This window comes from Galeopterus variegatus, unplaced genomic scaffold (genome assembly GCF_000696425.1).
Source record: "Galeopterus variegatus unplaced genomic scaffold, G_variegatus-3.0.2 Scaffold728, whole genome shotgun sequence".
NCBI classification, from domain to species: domain Eukaryota; kingdom Metazoa; phylum Chordata; class Mammalia; order Dermoptera; family Cynocephalidae; genus Galeopterus; species Galeopterus variegatus.
Genome location: NW_007726839.1, coordinates 374641 through 396655, shown reverse-complemented (window position 1 = coordinate 396655; position 22015 = coordinate 374641). Strand labels below are relative to the sequence as shown.

General features: G+C 40.5%; 1 protein-coding gene across 1 annotated transcript in view; it reads right to left on the bottom strand.

The window, feature by feature from the left end:
• Positions 1 to 22015, bottom strand: part of LOC103589795 (probable phospholipid-transporting ATPase IB) — a 164853-nt gene that overhangs the window by 124179 nt on the left and 18659 nt on the right. Inside the window, exons 6-12 of the mRNA XM_008571840.1 lie at positions 16255 to 16382; positions 15380 to 15457; positions 12087 to 12175; positions 11688 to 11732; positions 7186 to 7261; positions 1177 to 1282; positions 552 to 634 (exon numbers count right to left, since the gene is read on the bottom strand). Coding sequence (XP_008570062.1) covers positions 552 to 634; positions 1177 to 1282; positions 7186 to 7261; positions 11688 to 11732; positions 12087 to 12175; positions 15380 to 15457; positions 16255 to 16382 — 605 coding nt within the window. The remainder of the gene's footprint in view (positions 1 to 551; positions 635 to 1176; positions 1283 to 7185; positions 7262 to 11687; positions 11733 to 12086; positions 12176 to 15379; positions 15458 to 16254; positions 16383 to 22015) is intronic.

The following is a 22015-nucleotide window of genomic DNA, read 5'->3' as shown; positions in this document are numbered from 1 at the left end:
TTTTTTCCTATCACTAAATTTCTCTCTCTGACCCATAGGGAGAGAAACTCAGAAAAAAAGAAATCAGAAAATACATAAACCCCTTGACTTTGGCAGGGGGGTAGGGGTAGGGAGCTCAAATAAATACAAGATCTAAGCTCTAGCTTCTTTCTGTCACAGCCAAGGACACAGAAGCTCAGTGTACCGCGATGGCTTCACTGTGCGGGACTCTGGGGCCACAGAGATGTGAAACCTGCCCTCAAAGACAAATGGGCCATGAAGGTCTTTTCCCAACTACTGGAGAACAGAATGGACTTGCGAAGTTCCAATAACTTCACATCAGCATATGAAAGCCTTGTGGGGAAGCATCCTTATGCGAGAACAATTACTGCAACGCAAAACAACATGAAAGAGCTAATGTAATCACATGACGGCATCGGTTTTTCAACAGGTCTAATTTTTCACAGAAAGAAAAACAGAACTTTAGCTCTCACATTCGCGACAGACATGCTATTTCAGATAAACAATCTTCAGAAAAGTTGCGACTGAAACGCGCCCAGCAGGCCACTTACGGCTTCTATGATGACCGAGTAGGGCGTTCTGGCCGTGAAGACGAAGCCCAGCTTCTTAGCTCCTTTCACCAAAGCAGCTTCATCTGTCAATAGGGAGGTGGGAAGACACCGACTGTCAGGCATGAGCACAAAATCCTGTTTAGTACCATTTTCAAATTAACAAAACCCACTGTGATTAAAGATCCTGGCGTCCCTGCACCCAGGGCGGACCCGAGGACAGAAGCACTTGCTCGTCCCCCCGCGGGTCCTGAAGGGGCACTCGGCTAGAGGGCAGGAGGCGACCGCGGCTGCTTCACCGGGCCACAGTGACTGGCATTCCTGCTACTCTCATTGGGATCAGGCTCTCTCTCACTGACCCGGGCAGCACTCCCGCGGCTTTCTGAGCAGGCGTCTCCTCTGGGCGAGGCGACATTTAGTGGGAGTTCCGGGAGCCACAGGGCACCAGGAGGGAAAGAGGAGCTGCTCCCACACGTTGCCTCCCTGTGGCTGGAAAACCCACGGGGGCGAGAAAAGGAGCCAACCCCCAAGGCCCCGGCTCTCTCAGGCTCTAACACCTGCACCCCTAACCTGCACGGGGGAGGCCGTGTGCCCGCACACCGCCGAGTCTCCAGCGCAGGGCCCTCACCTGGGGACGAGGCCTGGTAGATGATGCTGTCTCCGTCCCTCTCGGGAACGACGGTGTGGCACACAGCCAGGAGGGTGAGGAACTCCTGTATGCAGGGCGCTGTGGGCTGCAGAGGAGACCAGTGAGCCGCCGGTCACCACGCAGCTGACATGACCAGTCAAGTCATGCCCTGCTCCCTGGGCACAGGCTCAAGATCCTTAGTGGGGACCCCAGGCCCCTGGGACCCAGCCTTTCCCGCGGAGCGACCACCAGCGCCACCCCCCCCCAAACACTGCAAGGTCCTCACTAATGGCTCCCCTAACCCGGCCAGGAGAACACATTCCGATCGTCATGGAGTCACCAAAACACATGTGTCCCTGTTCTCTCAATCCTGCTGAACGGGTGTTTGCTCTACACAATGTCTGATCTTAAACTTCACAACCTCTTAACACCTGTAATGTGCATCCCTCGCCCATTAATAAAAACAACAACAACAACAAAAACCAAAATTGGCCTGGATATGTACTTAATCAACATCCGTCATCGTCCTTGAAAAAGAATCATATACTTTTAATTGGGATTAGACCACTTTTAATACTCTTCCCCATTTAAGAATAGGATGTCTTCCTATTTACTAAAAGCTGTAAATATTCTAAATCTAGGACTTGGCATACATCTCTCTTTTTAAGCAAATACTTTACTTTTTTTTTATTTGCTCAAAAAATATTTGAATGACTGCTGTATATGAAGCACTGCATGAGGCATTTTATATATTGCTTTTTACATCATGAATGGAATGTTATTTCCATTATATTTTACAGGAGTTTATTGTTGACCTATAAGTAAACACATTGATTTTTATAAATTACTGTAATATCCAATTGTAGCTGAGCTCTTACTAGGTGTCTGAGTTTCAGTTGACTCTCCTGGGTTTTCAGCGTAGACAATTATATCATCTACAAATGACTCGTTTTCCCTTTTCCTTTCAATTTGTATGCTTGTTCAGCTCTCCCCTGTCTGCACATGCTAGCACTTCAAGAATGATGTTCAAAGTCAGGGCTTCCTTGTCCTGACATTATTTTAATGCCAATGTCTCTAATGCGTCCCTTTTAAATAAATAGGTAACTGGCTATAAATCTGCCACAGATTTATATTTTTACATTAAGGAAGCAGCTATGTGTTTGCTATTGTTCTTGGAGTTTTCTTTTTTTTAATTTTTTGGTCATAAACGGATGATGATTTCCACAAAAATGTTCTTAGTTTCTTCTCTGACCTGTTGATGTGACATGAGCAATTTTAAGGAAGCACATCACAACTGTTCACATGGCTAATTCTTATCAGCTATACGAAAAGAAAATGCACGTTAAACTATATTTCGATGCAGTTGAACAAGTGAGATTAGAGAATCTACAAATTCTCCAAGGCCTACACACTACAAAAATGGTTAGGAATTTTATTCAAAAGCACTTTAATTTGAGAATTAGGCTTCAGTTCAAGGTTGCCTGCTTCTGCGAACAATCCAATCCTGCACGTAACCTTGTCCCACGGTAAAACAGCACAAAAGGGTCTTGACTCTACAGCAAATAAATACACCTAATAGTGAAATATTCTCTGAGAGTTATAAAGAAGAGTTGCTCACACATTCATTCAAATTGAGTTTCTACCTTTTGTGGTACGCCAGACAAAATTCATACAGATCAAAAAGCTATCCTTAAGACAAAATTAATCTACCCTTGGTTCTTTGCCTAATCCAACATTCTATAGTAAATTAAGGGAAAGAGACGAAATTAACCTAAAGCTTATGGATAAGATGTCTGTATGTATGTCAAGCACACTTCAAAAAGTTTGCCAAAAAGTAGAGTTGAAAGGTAACACGAATCTTTCCATGAACTCTTTGAAGACCCCTTGTGTGTGTGTATGTTTAAGTGTACGTGTGTGTATATATATATACATATTCTTAGAAGTTAAAGCTTTTTTATTGTGGTAAAATATATATGTAATATTCATCATTCTACCCACTTGTAAGTGTACAATTCAGTGGCGTTAAATATACTCACAATGCTGTATAGACAAAACTTTCTCATCTTCACCAACAGAAACTCTGTACCTATTAAACAATAACTCCCCACTCTTCCCCACCCCCTAGTTATCTCTATTGTGTTTTCTGTCTCTATGAACTTGCCTGTTCTAGGAAACTCTTATAAATGAAATCATCCCATTTTGTCCTTCAGTTAATAGCTTTTAATATATTCAAAATGCTATGAATATCTTCTATTTAATAAACTTCTAAAAATAGCAGAAAACTACATGTCTGAAATTGTTTTGCACAAACTGAAGCTATGGAGTACGTAAGTGATACACCTCTACAGAGGGTTTCCTCTCAAAGACTCAAGCTCAGAAGTCCTGGGTGTCAGGATTCAAAAGAAGTTACATCATCTTCTTTGGTGAATCTTCAGAAATTTATCCCACAAACGAGAGGTCACTGGTTAGCAATGTAATTGAGGATCACATGAACTGTCCTCCAAAATTTTCCATCGGTTGATTCTCTGACTAAGAGCTAAATTCCATCTTGGTTATCTGCCTACACAAAACTTAAAACAGTCCTGAAAGACCCAGAAAATCCGAAATGATGACCCAGAAAAAAGAAAATTCTGTAGCAGATGGCAGCATTCCCATGGGAGAAAAGCAAGGGTTTTCTTGGGTCAAATGCTTTAATATTAGTCAATGATCCCAAGACAATTTAGGTGAGAATGTGAGGCATCCCCAGACTAAAATCCCCACATGCTTCTTCCTTCACCCCAGCCATATTTTGCCAAAATGAACAAATGATCTAACAGGCCATGTTTTTAAACTGTTTAAAAACACTGACTGGATAAATTTAATCCAATCCCACATCTTCCCAAAGAAAAATCCAGAGCCTATGGTCTTCATTATTTATAGTGCTGCTAGGTGTTAAATGCTAAAGGGCCTAATTAATGCAGTAGCCAAGATGAAGAATACCTCAGAAGGCTTCAAGGATACAAGAAAGCTTAAAAATGTCACACCTGGGTAAGTCGTCTTTTACTAAATAATAGAAAATAAATTCCCACATTGTTGGTGGGACTGCAAAATGGTGCAGCCTCTATGGAAAATGGTATGGAGGTTCCTCAAACAGTTGCAGATAGATCTACCATATGACCCAGCTATCCCACTGCTGGGAATACACCCAGAGCAATGGAAATCATCAAGTCGAAGGTATACCTGTTCCCCAATGTTCATTGCAGCACTCTTTACAATAGCCAAGAGCTGGAATCAGCCCAAATGTCCATCATCAGATGAGTGGATACGGAAAATGTGGTATATCTACACAATGGAATACTACTCGGCTATAAAAACGAATGAAATACTACTATTTGCAACAACATGGATGGACCTTGAGAGAATTATATTAAGTGAAACGAGTCAGGCAGAGAAAAAGAAATACCACATGTTCTCACTTATTGGTGGGAGCTAAAAATAAATAAATAAATTCACTCACACACAAAAAATAACCGGAGGGCGGGGAGAAGATATAACAACTACAATCCTTTGAAGCTGTTACAACAAGCAAACGGAAAGGACATTGTTGAGTAGGTGGGGGGAGAGGGAGGAGGGAGGGAGGTTTCGGTGATGCGCCATAATAATCAACCACATTGTATATCGACAAAACAAAAATTCAAAAATAAATAAATAAATAATAATAATTAAAAAAAAAAAAAGAAAAGAAATTCCCAAATCAATGGCCTCATTATGCTTTTAATGAACTGTGAGTATCCAGATTATTAAAACACCCTTAAAATTCCCTGTGTTTCCCAGGTGAGGAGAAAAGAAGGAAGAAGAAGAAAGATCACGACTTCTCTGAACAGTGGAGGTTCTTCCCAAAATGCCTGTCAGTCACCATGGCCACGAGGAGGGGTCGGCGGGAAGTGGTGGCTGAGGAGAAGAGAATGGAACGGACGGGATCTGTGCTCAGGACTCCATTCAAACAGAGGAGGAGAGGCTCAAGAAGAGCATGTAAGGGGCAATCGAACGCCCTTAGGAATCCCCACACACCAGTGTGTGAGAGGACATCTGGTGAGTCGTAAACTGAGCTAAGTATTGAAAGATTTCAAACATTGGGATCCCAGCAGTATGTGATGGGTGCCCAGAAGATCTCTTCTCCAAATGAGGATCTGCCCCTGGCCACTAGGTTTCTATGCCAACCCTCCTGTAGGTCAGTGTGCATGGCCACCCTGTCCACACTTCAACAGTCACAGTAGCTGTGACACCCACCAGAGGATGGGACTCCACTGTCTACACTAAACAAAATCACTTCCTCGGGGAGCTGCATCTTACCTATGATGCAAAAGCATACAACTGCTCTTAACAATTTCATGTGTCTGTTTCCCCAGTTAACAGGAATCCTTTGAGTGTTTTTTATTCATCTCCTCCCCTAGTATCTAAAGCAAGGTACTTTATATGAACTAGGCCTTTAAACTCTTTGCAAATAAGTGGATAAACAAGTGAGTCTCTTATTTAAATGGTATCCAATAGTGTGCTGCTATCCCTCCGCCCACACTGGGATTCTGTGTTCAGTTCACTCCACTCATCCCATTTCCTCTGCTGCTTTTTCACCTGTTGCTCTATGAAAGGAAAACAAGACTAAGAGCACGTTCCTAAGAGTCCACATCAGCCTCTGCTCTCTCCTTTCCCATTCACCAGCCCAACTTGAAAAGACGCATTCAGTCGACCACCTTTGCTGTAACCCACAACCTGAACACTACCGGGAAACACATTTCCTCTTTCAGGAAGCAACTCCTCAAATTCACTTGTTTCACTGACATCCGTGATTAAAACCACCCTACTCCAGAGAAGATCCTTTGGACACACCACTCTGCTGCTCACACAACCTCTAGCCTAGCAGCTGGATCTACCTGTAAGATCTAAACCCAAGAAAGGACTCTTTGGTGTCTGTGACCGGGGCGGAGCATGGACTTCAGCAGCGTCCTCTCTGTGTTCTCAGGCCACTTCACAGGCCTTGCCCTAGGGCTGCGTCACAGCCCGTGGACACGGGACCTTACACACTCACACTTCAGAACTGCTGCTGGGAAGGTTTTAGCATTCCCAAATGGGCGCTAACAGCAAGAGAGAAAAGAAGGATTTCCTCATGGAAAATTTAGAAGTTTTGGAAAAGATATAGTTTTTGAAAGATAAAGTTTTAATTTTGCTCATGTTTACCTAACTTTAGATCTAGACATTTTTTTCAGAAAAAAATTAATTGTATTAGATCTAATTTATACTGACTAAATTGGTTATAAAGTGTTTTGATCAGCAAATAATGTTCTAGGTTGATATATTTCAGAGTAGCCTTTAAAATAAAAATGACCTGATGTGATCCCACAGTGAATCTTGGTTTGCTAATGAGCTGAGGCGGCGTGATGTCGCAACTACGTATCAACAGACTTAGGTCCCAAGCCCCATCTACATTTATCGGCTGCATAACTCTAGGCCAATTCGATCTTTCTACGCAACTTCCTGTCACCTGCCTAGGGCAACTCAAATGCTAAAGGAAACATATGTCAAGTGTCTGGCACACAGTAGAATCCAAAAATGTTACTTGTTACATCTTACTTTTGTTTCCTAACATATCCTAGTCAAAGGACATGCGATTACTTTTCAAAACAAAACACATTATGTCTCAGATTCACAACAATGAAGAAATAATAATGCAGAAATCTTACAAAGCAACAGAAATCTGAACTGTTATTGAATTCCGTAGTAAGACTCACCTTATCTTGTTGTGCTACTTTATAACTTCACCACGTAGTTAAATCCAGCTTTACATTAATTTATGCACAGTGTTCAACACAGAGCCTTTGCTTAAGATCACTTCCCTGAAGTACTAATACCATAAAATTGAAACTGCATCTCTTCTCAGGCTCCAAAATTACAACTTCAAGACTCTATACATAAATATAAATAAAAGTGCACCATAAGCAATTGGATACCTTAGAAGCCAAATGCAGAACTTACATGGTGATCCTCAATGTTCTTCAACAGCCTGGGATCATCAAAGTCACACGAGTCACTTGGGGGAGGGGGCATCCGACTGCAGGAGAGAACAGAAGATATTTCAACTCAAAAGTTCCTGTTAAGATCACTCAAACCTAGTAAGAATCTGTCTTCAAGAAGAACCGCACCTAAAAAGTCCATAGATGTATATTAAACTTTTGAAGATTTGGAATATTAAACTTTTGAAGATTTGGAATATTAAACTTTTGAAGATTTGGAATATTAAACTTTTAAAGATTTGGAATACTGTAGATTATTTCAAACCTCAAGACAGAAACCCTTAATGTTGTTATAAATAAGATATTTTATAAGTTATTATAAATAACAACATACAGACAGTCCCAGACTTAAGAATGGTTCAATTTACAATTTCTCAACTTTACGATGGGTTCATCATAGTATTAAATGCATTATCGACTTAGGATATTTTCAACTTACAATGGGATGTAACCCCATCATAGTCGAGGAGCATCTGTAGTAACGAGGAAAAGAAACAGAAGCCAGGGATCGATTCCACGACTTCGTCATTTCAGTTGGTCCCTGCGTATCTCCTACCAGGGAAGTCTCCCCAGATCGTCTGCTCAGAGCAGGGAACACAAGAGGAACGACTGCACTGCGTGTGTGCGACCGTTTATGGCCAGAGTGCACAGGCAGGGAGAGAGGCAGCCCAATAATCACAAGAAAGGACACCTGATATGCCAGCTGTGCTCTCACACTGAAGAAAATGTGAAGGGTTAGGCATATTCATTTCTCTCCACTCCCTCCTGAAGCCCTTTCTCCAGGACAAAGACAGCAGAGGAGACGACAGCAGAACTGATGTCAGCATTAACTGAATAGATGTCAGAGTTTAGCACAGCAGAGAAAACAAGCACCAACTGCTTGCAAGGGGGAGCACCCAATGCCAGCCAGTGCCCCGGCAGAACCTGCAGAGGCTGTGGGAACGACAGCACCAGGTACCTGTGAGGTACATGAGGTGCAGGGAAGGCAGTGACCAGACCAGGTTCCAAGTCCACCTGAGGACCCTCAACCTGAAAGAACCTAACCTCCTCAGGTGCAGCCAGACAACCGAGGCTTCTGCACCCAGAGGGAAATGGAGGTTCACCCCCCAGAGAGACTAAACCAGAGTAGCCCTCAACACCAGCACACATGTGGGTAGGCTAGGGCATCCTCCCCAAACAGGAGTTTTACATGAAATTCTATGCATGGGGAAAGGTACCATCACCAGCCCTCTGCCTCCACTAGACTCCCGTAACAGTTGCAGCCAGATTTACTGCCTTTGGCAAGAAAACGGAGGGTTCTTTTCATGAGAAGAAAACTGACCAGCTTACAAGGAAGACCCACAGACACTGACATCCGGGGATCCCCTAGTAGAATAGCGGGTCCCAGCTGATCATCCCACAGGGGAGACAACCAGCCATCAACCACACTGTCCCCCACCAAAGCCCTACCAATCAGCTTTGTTAGCATATAAATCTTCAAATATGAGCAGAAAACATCACTAGTCATAAGGGAAATGCAAATCATAACCACAGTGAGATACTACATCAAACCTATCAGAATAGCTACTACAAAACAACAACAGACAAACAAACAAAATACAAGCATTGGTCAGGATGTAAAGAAGTTGAAACCCTAAATCCCTGCACAATACTGGAGGAAATGTAAAATGTTGAAGCTGCTATGGAAAATAGTTTGGTGGTTCCTCAAAAAGTTAAACACAGAATAAACACATGACCCAGTAATTCTACTTTTAGGTAAATAACCCAAAATAATTAAAAGCAGGGACTCAGATGCCTGTTACCAATGTTCACAGCAGCATTGTTCACAGTAGCCAAAAAGTGGAAGCAATTCAAATGCCCATCAACAGATGAATAGATAAAATACAGAATATAAATACAATGTAATATTTATTATTCAGCCTAAAAATGAAAGTTATAATTCACTCTACAATATGGATGAAGCTTGAAAACATTATGCTAAGTGAAATAAGCCAGACACAAACGAACAAATACTGTATGATTCCACTCATATAGGGAACCTAGAATTGACAAATTCAAACAGGGAGTATTGCTTAATGGGTACAGAGTTTCAGAAAAAAATTCTGGAACTGGATAGTGGTAACTGTTGCAAAACATTATGAATGTATTTAATGCAAATAAATGGTATACTTAAAAATGGCTAAAATGGGATGTCACTTTTTCCCTTCTTGGTCTATAGACTTAATGCAATCCCAATAAAAATCCCAGCAAGTTATTTTGTGCATATTGACAAACTGATTCTAAAGTATAGAGAAAGAGGCCAAAGACCTTAACTAGCCAACACAGTACTGAAGGAGAAGAAGAACAAAGTTAGAGGAACTGACACTACCTGAATTCAAGACTTACTAAAAAGCTATGGCAATCAAGACAGGGTGGTACTGACGAAAGAATGACAAGTAGGTCAGTGAACAGAATACAGAGCACAGAAAAGACGCATACAAATAGTCAGCTGATCTTTCACAAAAGAGCAAAGGCAATACAATGGAGCAAAGACAATTTTTTCAACAAATGGTGCTGAAACAATTGGATATCCACATGTTAAAAAAAAGAAAGAAAGAAAACATAATCTAGACAAAACATAATCCTTACTCATTTCACAAAAATTACCTCAAAATGGATCATAGATCTAAATGTAAATGCAACACTATAAAACTCTTTGAAGATAACATAGGACAAAATCTAGGTGACCATGGGTACAGTGATGACTTTTTAGATACAACACCAAAGGCAAAATCCATGAAAGAAATAATTGATAAGGTGAACTTCATTAAAATTAAAAATGTCTGTGGGAATGCAAAGTGGTCCAGCTACTGTGGAAGGCAGTTTGGCAGTTTCTTATAAAACTAAACATGCTCTGACCATACAATCCAGCCATCGTGCTCCTTGTTATTTACCCAAAGGAGCTGAAAACTTACGACCACACAAAAACTTGCACACAGGTGTTCATAGCAGCTTTATTATAATTGCCAAAACTTGGAGACAACCAAGTCCTTCAGTACATGAATGGATAAACCGTGGTATATCCAGACAATGAAATATTATTCAACAGTAAACGGAAATGAACAACCAAGCTACAGAAAGTATGCATTTGAGTAATGCTCAGTGAAAGAAGCTAGTCTGAACAGGCTACATAGGGTGTGGTTCCAACCATATGACATTCTGCAAAAGGCAAAACTGTGGAGACCGTAAAAAGACAAGTAGTTGCCAAGGGTTTGGAGACGGGGTCAGGGTTGGGATTAAACAGGCAGAGCACAGAGGAATTTTAGGGCAGTGAAAATATTCTGTATGATACTATCACAGTGGATACATGTCATATACATTTGTCCAAACCCACAGAATGTATAACAGCAAGAGTAAACCCTAATGTCAACTACGGACTTTCAGTGATTATGACGTCAGTGTAGGTTCATTTATTGTAACAACTATACCACTCTTTTGGGGGATTCTGATAATGGGAAAGCTCAGGGGCAGGGGGCTTACAGGAAATCTCTCTACCTTCCTCTTAATTTTGCTGTGAAACTAGAACTCTTCTTTAAAAAGTCTTAAAAATTATTAAAATGATAAATTTTATATTATGTGCATTTACTACAATAAAAAGTTTATGAGCACACAGTCAGTGATCAACAGGTCTTTGAAGAAAGCCTATAAAATAAAACTAAAAAAATAAAAAGCCAGGGGACAAGGGGCATAGAAGAGCAGAACAGAGGAAAGAGACAATACAACAGCAAGGTTAGCAGAATGTTTTTGAAAACAAAGTGAGATCATGCGAAAACTTCACAATGAAGGATAAAAGATTATGGAAAAAGATCAGAAAATTTTCAAAAAAAAAACATGAAAATGGGGGAGAAAGATAAAATTGGAAGATCAACCCAAAAGGGTGAATATGTTTATCAGGAGAGCCAGAGGGAACAGTGAGGTTGAAAAGGAGAAAAATTATCACAGAAATAATACAAGGACATTTCTAAGAATGAATGACAGAAACAGCCCACTAGTCATCCATTAAAAGCCCAACATAAATGATGAAAAACAAGCCTACATCAAGCACATGGTTGAAATTTCGTATGCTAAGGATATACAAAAAAATCCCAAATGCTTCTGAAGACGGAGGGGAGGGAGCGGGGGTAGAAGACATGTCTCATGCAGAGAAGACGCTAAACTCACATTTTCTGTGGTAGAAAGTCTAACAATGTCCACAATTTCTAAAAAATGGGAAGTATTGGCCCAAGGTCAGGCTACTTTTGTTAAAAGCTTTGTAGTGTGGACTTTCAAAACCATCTTCGTGTTTAAATTTTGTTCAGATACTCTTTCAAAATGACATCTGCAACTTTTATTTACATATAAAAACATTCAGATGAGACATGCCAATACAAAATTATTCTGAAGCCTTTTCCACTGAAGCATCAAGAAATGCTAGAATCTGTTTACCAGAAATCATCTGAGGACGGCTCCCTTGTCAATTCTGGGAAATGACTGCCAGAGAGAAGGAAAACAGAGTGGTCACAAAACTGCGATCAAAAGACAGGCATTCAGATCAAACACAAGTCAGAAATGCATGACTATTAGATCAAAGATATAAATTTACAGATTCCCTAGAATTTCTCACTAAGTTAACATTTGCAGCAATAAACCACATTTTAACTGTTTAAAGTTCAGTTTGGGACCCATTAAGTTTTAAACACATTCAATAGTAACTACATATCTAAATCCCATATAAATACCTTTTCAAAATATCAAAGAGTCAAAATATTTGAATAAGTAGCTAAAAATAAATTTATTTCATTGGAAGAAAGAAGTGAGGTTTCCACAAGTGATAAACACACTCACCCGTAGGCTACTCCAGCAATGCTGCACTTCTTAAAGTTCATGATATTGCACGTCAGAGTTCCAGTCTTGTCAGAAAATAGATATTTTACCTAAATCAAACAATAAAAGAATATACATCAAGAATGTAATAAGATGCAAAGACCAATAAGTGAAGTCTTGTCTTCTACATTTTTCAGATTCTGCATCAAATTTACATGGGTAGACTTCCTTAAAGCAAGCAAAGTAACAAAAAGTACACTTTAATGCTTAGACCGCTTACAAATCTTTTTCCATAACTAATTCTACAGTCAAATTAGTTTGTACAGAAATGTGCAAAGTAAGCCTCAGTAACAGCCCTGACGCCATCCTAGATCTGCACCCCAAAGCAGTAAGTCCCGCCAGCAGGCGTCTCAGCGATGCACGTCCCTCCTTCAAGACACCGCCATGGGCTCACAGCATTCTGTCCTCTCAGTTGGATGAAGAAGGCATATGCTGAAACACCACAGAATGAACTTGAAGCTTCTCAATCACTATCAAGATTAAGATGCCTATGAAGACAGGATCGATCTGCTATAGATTGTATCACTTTCCAAGGTGCATAGTTTTACAGATTTAATACATAAAGCTCTTAATACACAAAGGTGAAAAGAAATTACCGAGCATGTCAACAAGCAAAAGCTCTTGAAAAGATGAACTGAACACAAAAGAGAGGCACTCCAAGTGCAAGTGTGGTGTGCAAATTATGTTATCTCCACCCAGGGATGGAACAGGGAAGAGGGCAAGAAGCCCGGGCCAGGAGACAGGAGAGAGCCCAGTCCAGGTGCTGGGCACTTACTGGTCATGCACACTCTGGAAAAGTCATCTCATCCTTCTCCGCCTCAATTTCCACATCTATGAAATAAAGGATCTGGCCAGAAGACACGTAACTTATTCTAAATGTAACATTCTGGGTAATCACATCATGGATTGGTGAGGGAGAGTCATTAATAGAACTGCCTCCAGGGGAACCTCCAGTTTGTCAGTGGTTTTCTGAAGAGAGGTCAAGACTGTCACTGGATGCTAGATGACTTCCAGGGATCCCAGAGAACTGGTCTAAGGAAGCAGTGTTTCACTGTTTTATAGGAGAGGGATTAATAGCATGAACTGTTTACTCTGTACTTTTTCTTAATAGTATAAACAAATGCACTGAGAATTATTTTTAAAACTAAGATTATAAAATTATTAAAGCTCCTAAAGAAGTCAGATGTTACACCCAAATATAAAATTAGTACACTAGAGGTAATTAATGCTTTAACTACAAATAGTAAGTTTTTATGTAAGTTTTATGTGCAGTAAGTCTAGGAGTATAAAAAAAATCAGTAGAATCTGCCTTCTAACAAGCAGTGGATCCTCCTGCTATTTTTTAAAAAATTAAAAGTTTATATAAAAATATTAAAATAAAAATTTTATAGTAAAGAATTATCAAGATTTTTTTATTACTCTGCCTATGATAATTTAACTTATCCTTAAAGTTCCAACTCAAAACTTCTTCCCCATGCAAATTTTGCCATATTCCCAGTTAGGATGAATTATTTAATCCTGAGTGTTTCTTGAGCACTTTCAATCCTTCAGTTATTGGGGTCCAGTTGAATGGCAGCTGAGCACAGTTCTATGCTGAGCACTGGGCTAAACCGACAATGGCAACCAAAGACATTGTATAGAGCAAACCCATACCCTCAAATGGGCTCAAACATCTCCAGACGGAAACAGGACACTACATCACTAATCACAGCCCTAACTTTACTGTATTTATGTTTGGCAAAACTGTTACAGGAACAGAAGACAGATAAATTAACCTTGCCTGGAAAATTTGAAGAGGATTCGAAGAGAAGGCAAATTTAGTCTCCTACGTACCAAAAACTCACTGATTCTTACAGGAGTAGGATTTTACCAGACAGACAAGGGAAATGACAAGGCCATTCTAGAAAAAGAGAATGTTAGGGAAAAAAAGAGGAGTAAAAATCCAAGGGCTGGGCCCCATGTCACTAGAGCCCAGGGTGGGCCTCGCTGGAAGGACTGGTGCTCATGGCCAAGGATGTTTTCTTTAGTGACAATCCACCCTGTTATACTAAGAATTTAAAAGTACTCATACGAATATGCACAGCTCAAGAAAAGATAAATAAAAAAAAATTATTAGTTCTAAGTAGGTTTGGAAAATAACATCGAAGGAACAAAATCACCTCCTTTTTTTTTTTTTTGCCTATAAATTTCTATTTTAGGACTGGCTGGTTAACTTGCTTAGAGCATGGTGTTGATAACACCAAGGTCAAGGGTTCAGATCCCAATACTGCCAAGCTGCCCAAAAAAAAATAAAAATAAATTTCTATTCTATTATAAAATTTGGTCCACAATTTTGAGACTCAACTTTGTGGCAGTAAGTTAAAAAATGCTACACAAACCATAGCATAATTCACTTTGTCCTTGAAGGGAAAAAAAAAAAAAAAAGCAAGCCTACCTCCATATGAGACTTTTCCTAACCCTCAGAGGAAGGAGACATCTCACCCACTTGTTTGCAGAGGGACACAGGCTGGGAGAGACAGTACTCGGCAACGTTCCTACGCTAAGCAAGCAGGCGCGAAGAGGCCAGGTTTGGACAGACAATTTGAAGTTGCCCATCTGTCATTTACTAACCAGGTATCTCCTTGAGTGAGTTATTGATTTCCTCATCTATAAAATGCAGATATAGCACCCACCTCATAGGGTTGTTGGGAGATTTAAATAAGATGTACAAAATGAAATCATAATCTTTAAGTGCAATGCATTCAAAAGAGGTTGTTCTTGTAGTAATCCCAGAATAAGATGCAGACATAATGCAAAGGCAACTCAGAAAAGGCCAAAGGAGTTCAGGGTGAAGGTGGAAAGACACTGGCTCCCTGGAATAATCCAGAGACAAGAATCTGGAACATATCCTTCAAATTATCCCCTACATGTTTTGCAGGGTTACCCAGTATCTGAGTATCCTAACCATTGTTTTCCCTGTCATTTTCTCCTGATAAGCAGTTTTAAGAGTCCAAAATGACGGTGTACTATGTTTTTGTACTATATTTTTTGCAGGTAACCTCTAGGTGGTAACATACATCCATGCCTCAAAAAGTAAATCAAACCAAATAACACTTGTATTTAACAATACTTTCACATAGCACATAGCTCTTCAGATATCATAACCGCAGTCATGGAGAACTGCTTCTGTAAAATCTCTCCTCGGTTCTTCTGCTAACAGTCATCTCCCCTCAAGTTCATGTCACCATTACCAAAACTCCCAAGGAGGCTCTCACCTGCCCAAGCTCTTCATTAAGGTTTGATGTCCTGGCCATAGCAGGAGTGTCATTTTCTATGTAATACATATCTGTGTCCTGAGAGAGAGAGAGAGAGAGAGAGAGACAGAGTATACTTCAGAAGATACATACATACAATACTTTGTTCAGATTAAGACAGAAAATAAACAAAGAAACGGTAACTTAAAACCCCTTTCGTTTTAATATAAATGCTGATTTTTAATTTGGGGGTAGAAATATGGTGGCTGTTAGGATACAGCACAGCCACCGTCTACAAGGAGAAAACACAGTGCTGCATTAAAATACACAAAATTTGGTTCCAAGATAATCATTTCACGACCTGGACTAACTTATGATTCTGAGCTTGGTCAATATCTTGCTCACAGGATTAGTGTGAACGTCAAATACAAGTCCACATAAACGAGCCAGGTCTGAGAACACTGACTGCTGAAGTCCAGTGCTTCATGGCCACGGCTGTCGCTTACAAATCCCAACTCGACCTTTACGCTCGAATCCAAGTTTTCAAGGAACCTTGACATACAACGAACACTGACGTAAATACACCTAGGAGGCCTTTCCTTCAGCAGCTGCAGCTGGATGCAGCACCTGCAAGCTTGCCACCGCCTCCTCTTGCTTGACCCTCACAGCCAGCCCTTGAGCAGGTGCCATTGTCCTCCCCATTCCTCAGGGACACCTCACTGGGGATCCCTTGCCAGTTCTGTTTGGCCAGTTTAACCCCAGACCTCACTATGAACGAACTATATTCCTCCTTTTCTGGGAGCTCAATGAAATGACAAAGGCCTGAGAGAGTCTGAGAAAATAGCAGCAGGCGTTTCTCCAGCAGCTCAGCCTTTAAACTCTGTCTTGATACTCACCCAGTTTATAAAAAGGGCTTGAGTGTATTTCACAACCTCAAGAGTCACCAATAGACTGATGGGGATGAGATTGTTGTATAAGATGATGAAAGTCAGCAGGTTGTATCCAAAATTATCCGAGGTCGCATCTGTGGAAGACAGCCAGAACATCCATATAGCTTTAGTTACAGTCTCATCAAGTTTCATTTTACTTTATTATTTTGGAATGTTTCTAAAAAATATTCACAACAAAAGTCAATTGGCTTATTTAGAGATTCAAGTTCCATAGTTACTGAGCGCCTGCTGTGTGTCAGGAACTGAGTCCACCTATCCACGCACAGCCCCTGCCGACAGGAGCTGGCTTCTCCCGAGGCTGTGGCGGGGGTGAGTGAGCCCCCCAGTGTGACCACGCAGCAGGACGCATCTATTAAAGATGAGTTCATGGGGCACTGCAGGAACCAAGACAGGAGGCTTTCTACTGAGAAAGCACGGTCACTGAAGGCCATCCGAATAAACGTTTCAGTCATATTCTGAAGAACTGAGAGATGACAGCTAATTTAAAAGAATACGGAAAAGGAACAAGCATGTACCATGGTTTAGGGTATATCTGCAATGTCACTAAGATGGGAGTATATTTGGGACACTCCAAAAAGTTAGTAAAATGGAAAAAAGTGTGAAGAAGAAAAGCAAAGAGGGCGAGGCAGGCAGGGAAACCAGAGCCTGTTTATGGAAGACAAGAGAAGGACCGTCTGGATGGAACGAGATCTCTCAGGAAGCGCCACAAAGCAGGGTCCACTCGGGCAGGAAGAGAGGCCAGGGTGGGGGTGAGGGGAAGAGGTACTAGGTCGGGGGGTGACAAAGGCGGAGGCGCTTTCCTGATGGCCACGATCTCCTGTTGGGAGGGGTGAAGTAGTTAGATCTTCTTTTCTGTAGGGCTTAGGAGAGGCTGCAGCAGGCTAAGGGTTTGATTAGCATCAGAGACACCTCTGCCCAGAACCGGCATGAGAATAAAGACAGCAGAAGGCTAGAACTGGAGGTCAGGAATTCGTAGTGGCTCCAAAATGCAGTTAGAAAGCTTTTCTCTAGGGAATAAAGTCAGACGGCGGTAGTTTCACTCAGATTTAGAGTTCCGGCGGGTGGCGGTGATAGAAGGAACAGGGGTGAGCAGGCACAACCCAGCAGCAGCCTCACCTTCGCCCGCCCTTCCACGGTCTACTCACTGCCAAGCCTGCCAGTTCTCCTGCTGATGCTTGTCTTCCTGACATATTACTTTGCTATCTTGTTCTCCTACAGAATTAAAGAGCTGCTAAACAGGATGTCTAAGTCCCAATAGTTACAGATGTCCCTAAGGTTTGACATTTGTTTAGAAACAAATACCTACCTTCCAATTAAAATTATATAGTAAGAAATTAAAAGTGCTTGTTTGAATACTAGCCCCTAATAGCTTCATATCACTATACACAGTGTGAAAATGTAGAGCACACTCAGTAAAGACTTAAACCCAAGGCTGAAGAAATGCTAGAATGTTCTGGTCCAAAGCCAGGAAATGGGAGAGGTCCATATAAGAAGCCAAACAGAAATAATCACGTGGAGATGAACAAGAGCAGACGCAGAAGCTGAGGTCAAAGCCCCAACAGTGACAATGCAAACGTGAAGTGTGACAAGTGTCACCAGAGCTGCTTGGACCTTGCCACAGGACAACGAAAGAGAAAGCACTGTGGATGGGACAAAAAGACCACTGTTCCTCTGTAAATCAGAAAGCCAATGCTGTAGTTTGACATTATCTGAACAATTTAAATACCATTTGGTTTCCGCAAGCCTGTACATCAAGACACTGTCCATGCTCCATACTCACCCAGACCAGGACATTTTGGAACTCATTATACATGTACATAAAGTATCAGTCTTCATATCTGAAGCTAGATACATAACGTGACCCAAATGCAAATTTTAAGAAACAAAACCAAGGGATTTGGATCCAACCTACAACTGAAGTTGCCGTCCCATTTCCCACACCTGTAAAGTGTCAACAAGAGTTCTCCAGGGAAGTTGGAAGTTTTGGACTTTTCTACATGAAATAATTAGAAAAATAAAAAAGTGTTTTGATTAGTCTAAACAAAATATATTGAAAGATGAGAATAATAATAGCCCCAGGAAAACACTCCAAAGTTTTATAATTCAAATTTATCATTCAATTTTTTGTCATTAAATTCTATTAATTTTCTGGAACGCTGTGTAAGGGGGTTGGCAGATATTCTTCTCAAAAGAAAGCAGCAATAAAATTGGACAAAACTGCCAAAAATAAGTATTTGAAGTCTCTGAAAATAGATCATACAGCACACAAGAAATTCAAAAGCCTGTACTCAAGAAAACATGCTGAATCTTGATAAGAACAGAAGGAGCCTTTGGCATTTAAGCCACAGGCTGTCTTGCCACCACCCCCCTTCCAGATCCACAGATCCATGCTACCCCTGGAGGTGGGGGGCAGACTGATACTTTGAGAGGGGCAGGCTGTCAGGACAGGAACAGCCTGAGGGAACTGACATTATTTATTTTTATTGAAGCATAATTGATCATATTTATTTGGGGGGTACAGTGTTGACCACCACTATTGTACTACTGTTATCTATACAATATGTGATAATCAAATCAATATTGGCACGTTCATTATTGCAAATCATAATTATTCTTGGTGTCCCTTACCCAAGTTCTCCCTAACCCCACACCTCCTCCCCCTTTCCCACCTCTAGTAGCCATAGATTTGTTCTCTCCTTCTGAAAGTTTTATTGCGGGCTTTCTTTTATTCTTTTTTTTCCTTCTTTTTTAGCACCCACTTATAAGTGAGGACATGCAGAATTTCTCCTTCTGGCTTATTTCACTTAACATAATTTTATCCAAGTTCATTCATGTTGTTGCAAAAGGCAGAATTTCATTCTTTTTTATGGCACAGTAGTATTCCATTGTATATATGTATCACATTTTCCATATCCAGTAATCCATCAGTAGACATTTACGTTGGTTCCATATCTGGCTATTATAAATAGAGCTGTGATGAACATGGGAGTGCAGGTATCACTTTGACACCATGATTTACATTCCTTTGGGAGACAGTCTTCTCCCCAGTGTATGTTCTTGTTGTTTTTGTCAAAGATCAATTACCTATAAGCATGTGGGTTGATTTCCAGGTTCTCTGTTTTGTTCTACTGGTCCAAGTGNAGCTCAATGAAATGACAAAGGCCTGAGAGAGTCTGAGAAAATAGCAGCAGGCGTTTCTCCAACAGCTCAGCCTTTAAACTCTGTCTTGATACTCACCCAGTTTATAAAAAGGGCTTGAGTGTATTTCACAACCTCAAGAGTCACCAACAGACTGATGGGGATGAGATTGTTGTATAAGATGATGAAAGTCAGCAGGTTGTATCCAAAATTATCCGAGGTCGCGAGCCAAACAGAAATAATCACGTGGAGATGAACAAGAGCAGACGCAGAAGCTGAGGTCAAAGCCCCAACAGTGACAATGCAAACGTGAAGTGTGACAAGTGTCACCAGAGCTGCTTGGACCTTGGCACAGGACAACGAAAGAGAAAGCACTGTGGATGGGACAAAAAGACCACTGTTCCTCTGTAAATCAGAAAGCCAATGCTGTAGTTTGACATTATCTGAACAATTTAAATACCATTTGGTTTCCGCAAGCCTGTACATCAAGACACTGTCCATGCTCCAAACTCACCCAGACCAGGACATTTTGGAACTCATTATACATGTACATAAAGTATCAGTCTTCATATCTGAAGCTAGATACATAACGTGACCCAAATGCAAATTTTAAGAAACAAAACCAAGGGATTTGGATCCAACCTACAACTGAAGTTGCCGTCCCATTTCCCACACCTGTAAAGTGTCAACAAGAGTTCTCCAGGGAAGTTGGAAGTTTTGGACTTTTCTACATGAAATAATTAGAAAAATAAAAAAGTGTTTTGATTAGTCTAAACAAAATATATTGAAAGATGAGAATAATAATAGCCCCAGGAAAACACTCCAAAGTTTTATAATTCAAATTTATCATTCAATTTTTTGTCATTAAATTCTATTAATTTTCTGGAACGCTGTGTAAGGGGGTTGGCAGATATTCTTCTCAAAAGAAAGCAGCAATAAAATTGGACAAAACTGCCAAAAATAAGTATTTGAAGTCTCTGAAAATAGATCATACAGCACACAAGAAATTCAAAAGCCTGTACTCAAGAAAATATGCTGAATCTTGATAAGAACAGAAGGAGCCTTTGGCATTTAAGCCACAGGCTGTCTTGCCACCACCCCCCTTCCAGATCCACAGATCCATGCTACCCCTGGAGGTGGGGGGCAGACTGATACTTTGAGAGGGGCAGGCTGTCAGGACAGGAACAGCCTGAGGGAACTGACATTATTTATTTTTATTGAAGCATAATTGATCATATTTATTTGGGGGGTACAGTGTTGACCACCACTATTGTACTACTGTTATCTATACAATATGTGATAATCAAATCAATATTGGCACGTTCATTATTGCAAATCATAATTATTCTTGGTGTCCCTTACCCAAGTTCTCCCTAACCCCACACCTCCTCCCCCTTTCCCACCTCTAGTAGCCATAGATTTGTTCTCTCCTTCTGAAAGTTTTATTGCGGGCTTTCTTTTATTCTTTTTTTTCCTTCTTTTTTAGCACCCACTTATAAGTGAGGACATGCAGAATTTCTCCTTCTGGCTTATTTCACTTAACATAATTTTATCCAAGTTCATTCATGTTGTTGCAAAAGGCAGAATTTCATTCTTTTTTATGGCACAGTAGTATTCCATTGTATATATGTATCACATTTTCCATATCCAGTAATCCATCAGTAGACATTTACGTTGGTTCCATATCTGGCTATTATAAATAGAGCTGTGATGAACATGGGAGTGCAGGTATCACTTTGACACCATGATTTACATTCCTTTGGGAGACAGTCTTCTCCCCAGTGTATGTTCTTGTTGTTTTTGTCAAAGATCAATTACCTATAAGCATGTGGGTTGATTTCCAGGTTCTCTGTTTTGTTCCATTGGTCCAAGTGTCTGTTTTTATGCCAAGACCATTCTGTTTTGGTTACTATAGCTTTGTAGAATAATTTGAAGTCAGATAGTAGTATGCCTCTGGCTTTATTTTTATTTATTTATTTATTTATTTTTTGCTCAGGATTGCTTTGGCTATTAGTGGTCTTTTGTTGTTCCATATGAATGTTAAGATTGTTTTTCTATTTCTGTGAAGAACATCATTGGTATTTTGATGAGGACTGCAATGAATGTGTAGATAGCTTTGGGCAGTATGGACATTTTCACAATGTTAATTCTTCCAATCCAAGAGCATGGAATATCTCTTCACATTTTTGTATCCTATTTGATTACTTTCAGTAGTGTTTTGTGGTTCTCACTGTACAGATTTTTCACCTCCTTGGTTAAATTGATTCCTAGATATTTTTTTTGGCAACTATTGTAAATGGGCTTGCTTTCTTGATTTCTTCTGCTGCTAGTTTGTTATTGGAGTATAAAAATGCCACTGGTTTGGGGGTGTTGATTTTATATCCTGCAACATTACTGAAATTATCAGCTCCAAGAGGTCTTTCGTAGAGTCTTTAGGTTTTTCTATATATATGATCCTGTCATCTGCAGAGACAATTTGACTTCATCTTTTCCAATCTGGATGCCCTTTATTTTCTTCTCTTGCCTGACTACCCTGGCTGGTACTTCCAATATTAGGTTAAATAGGAGT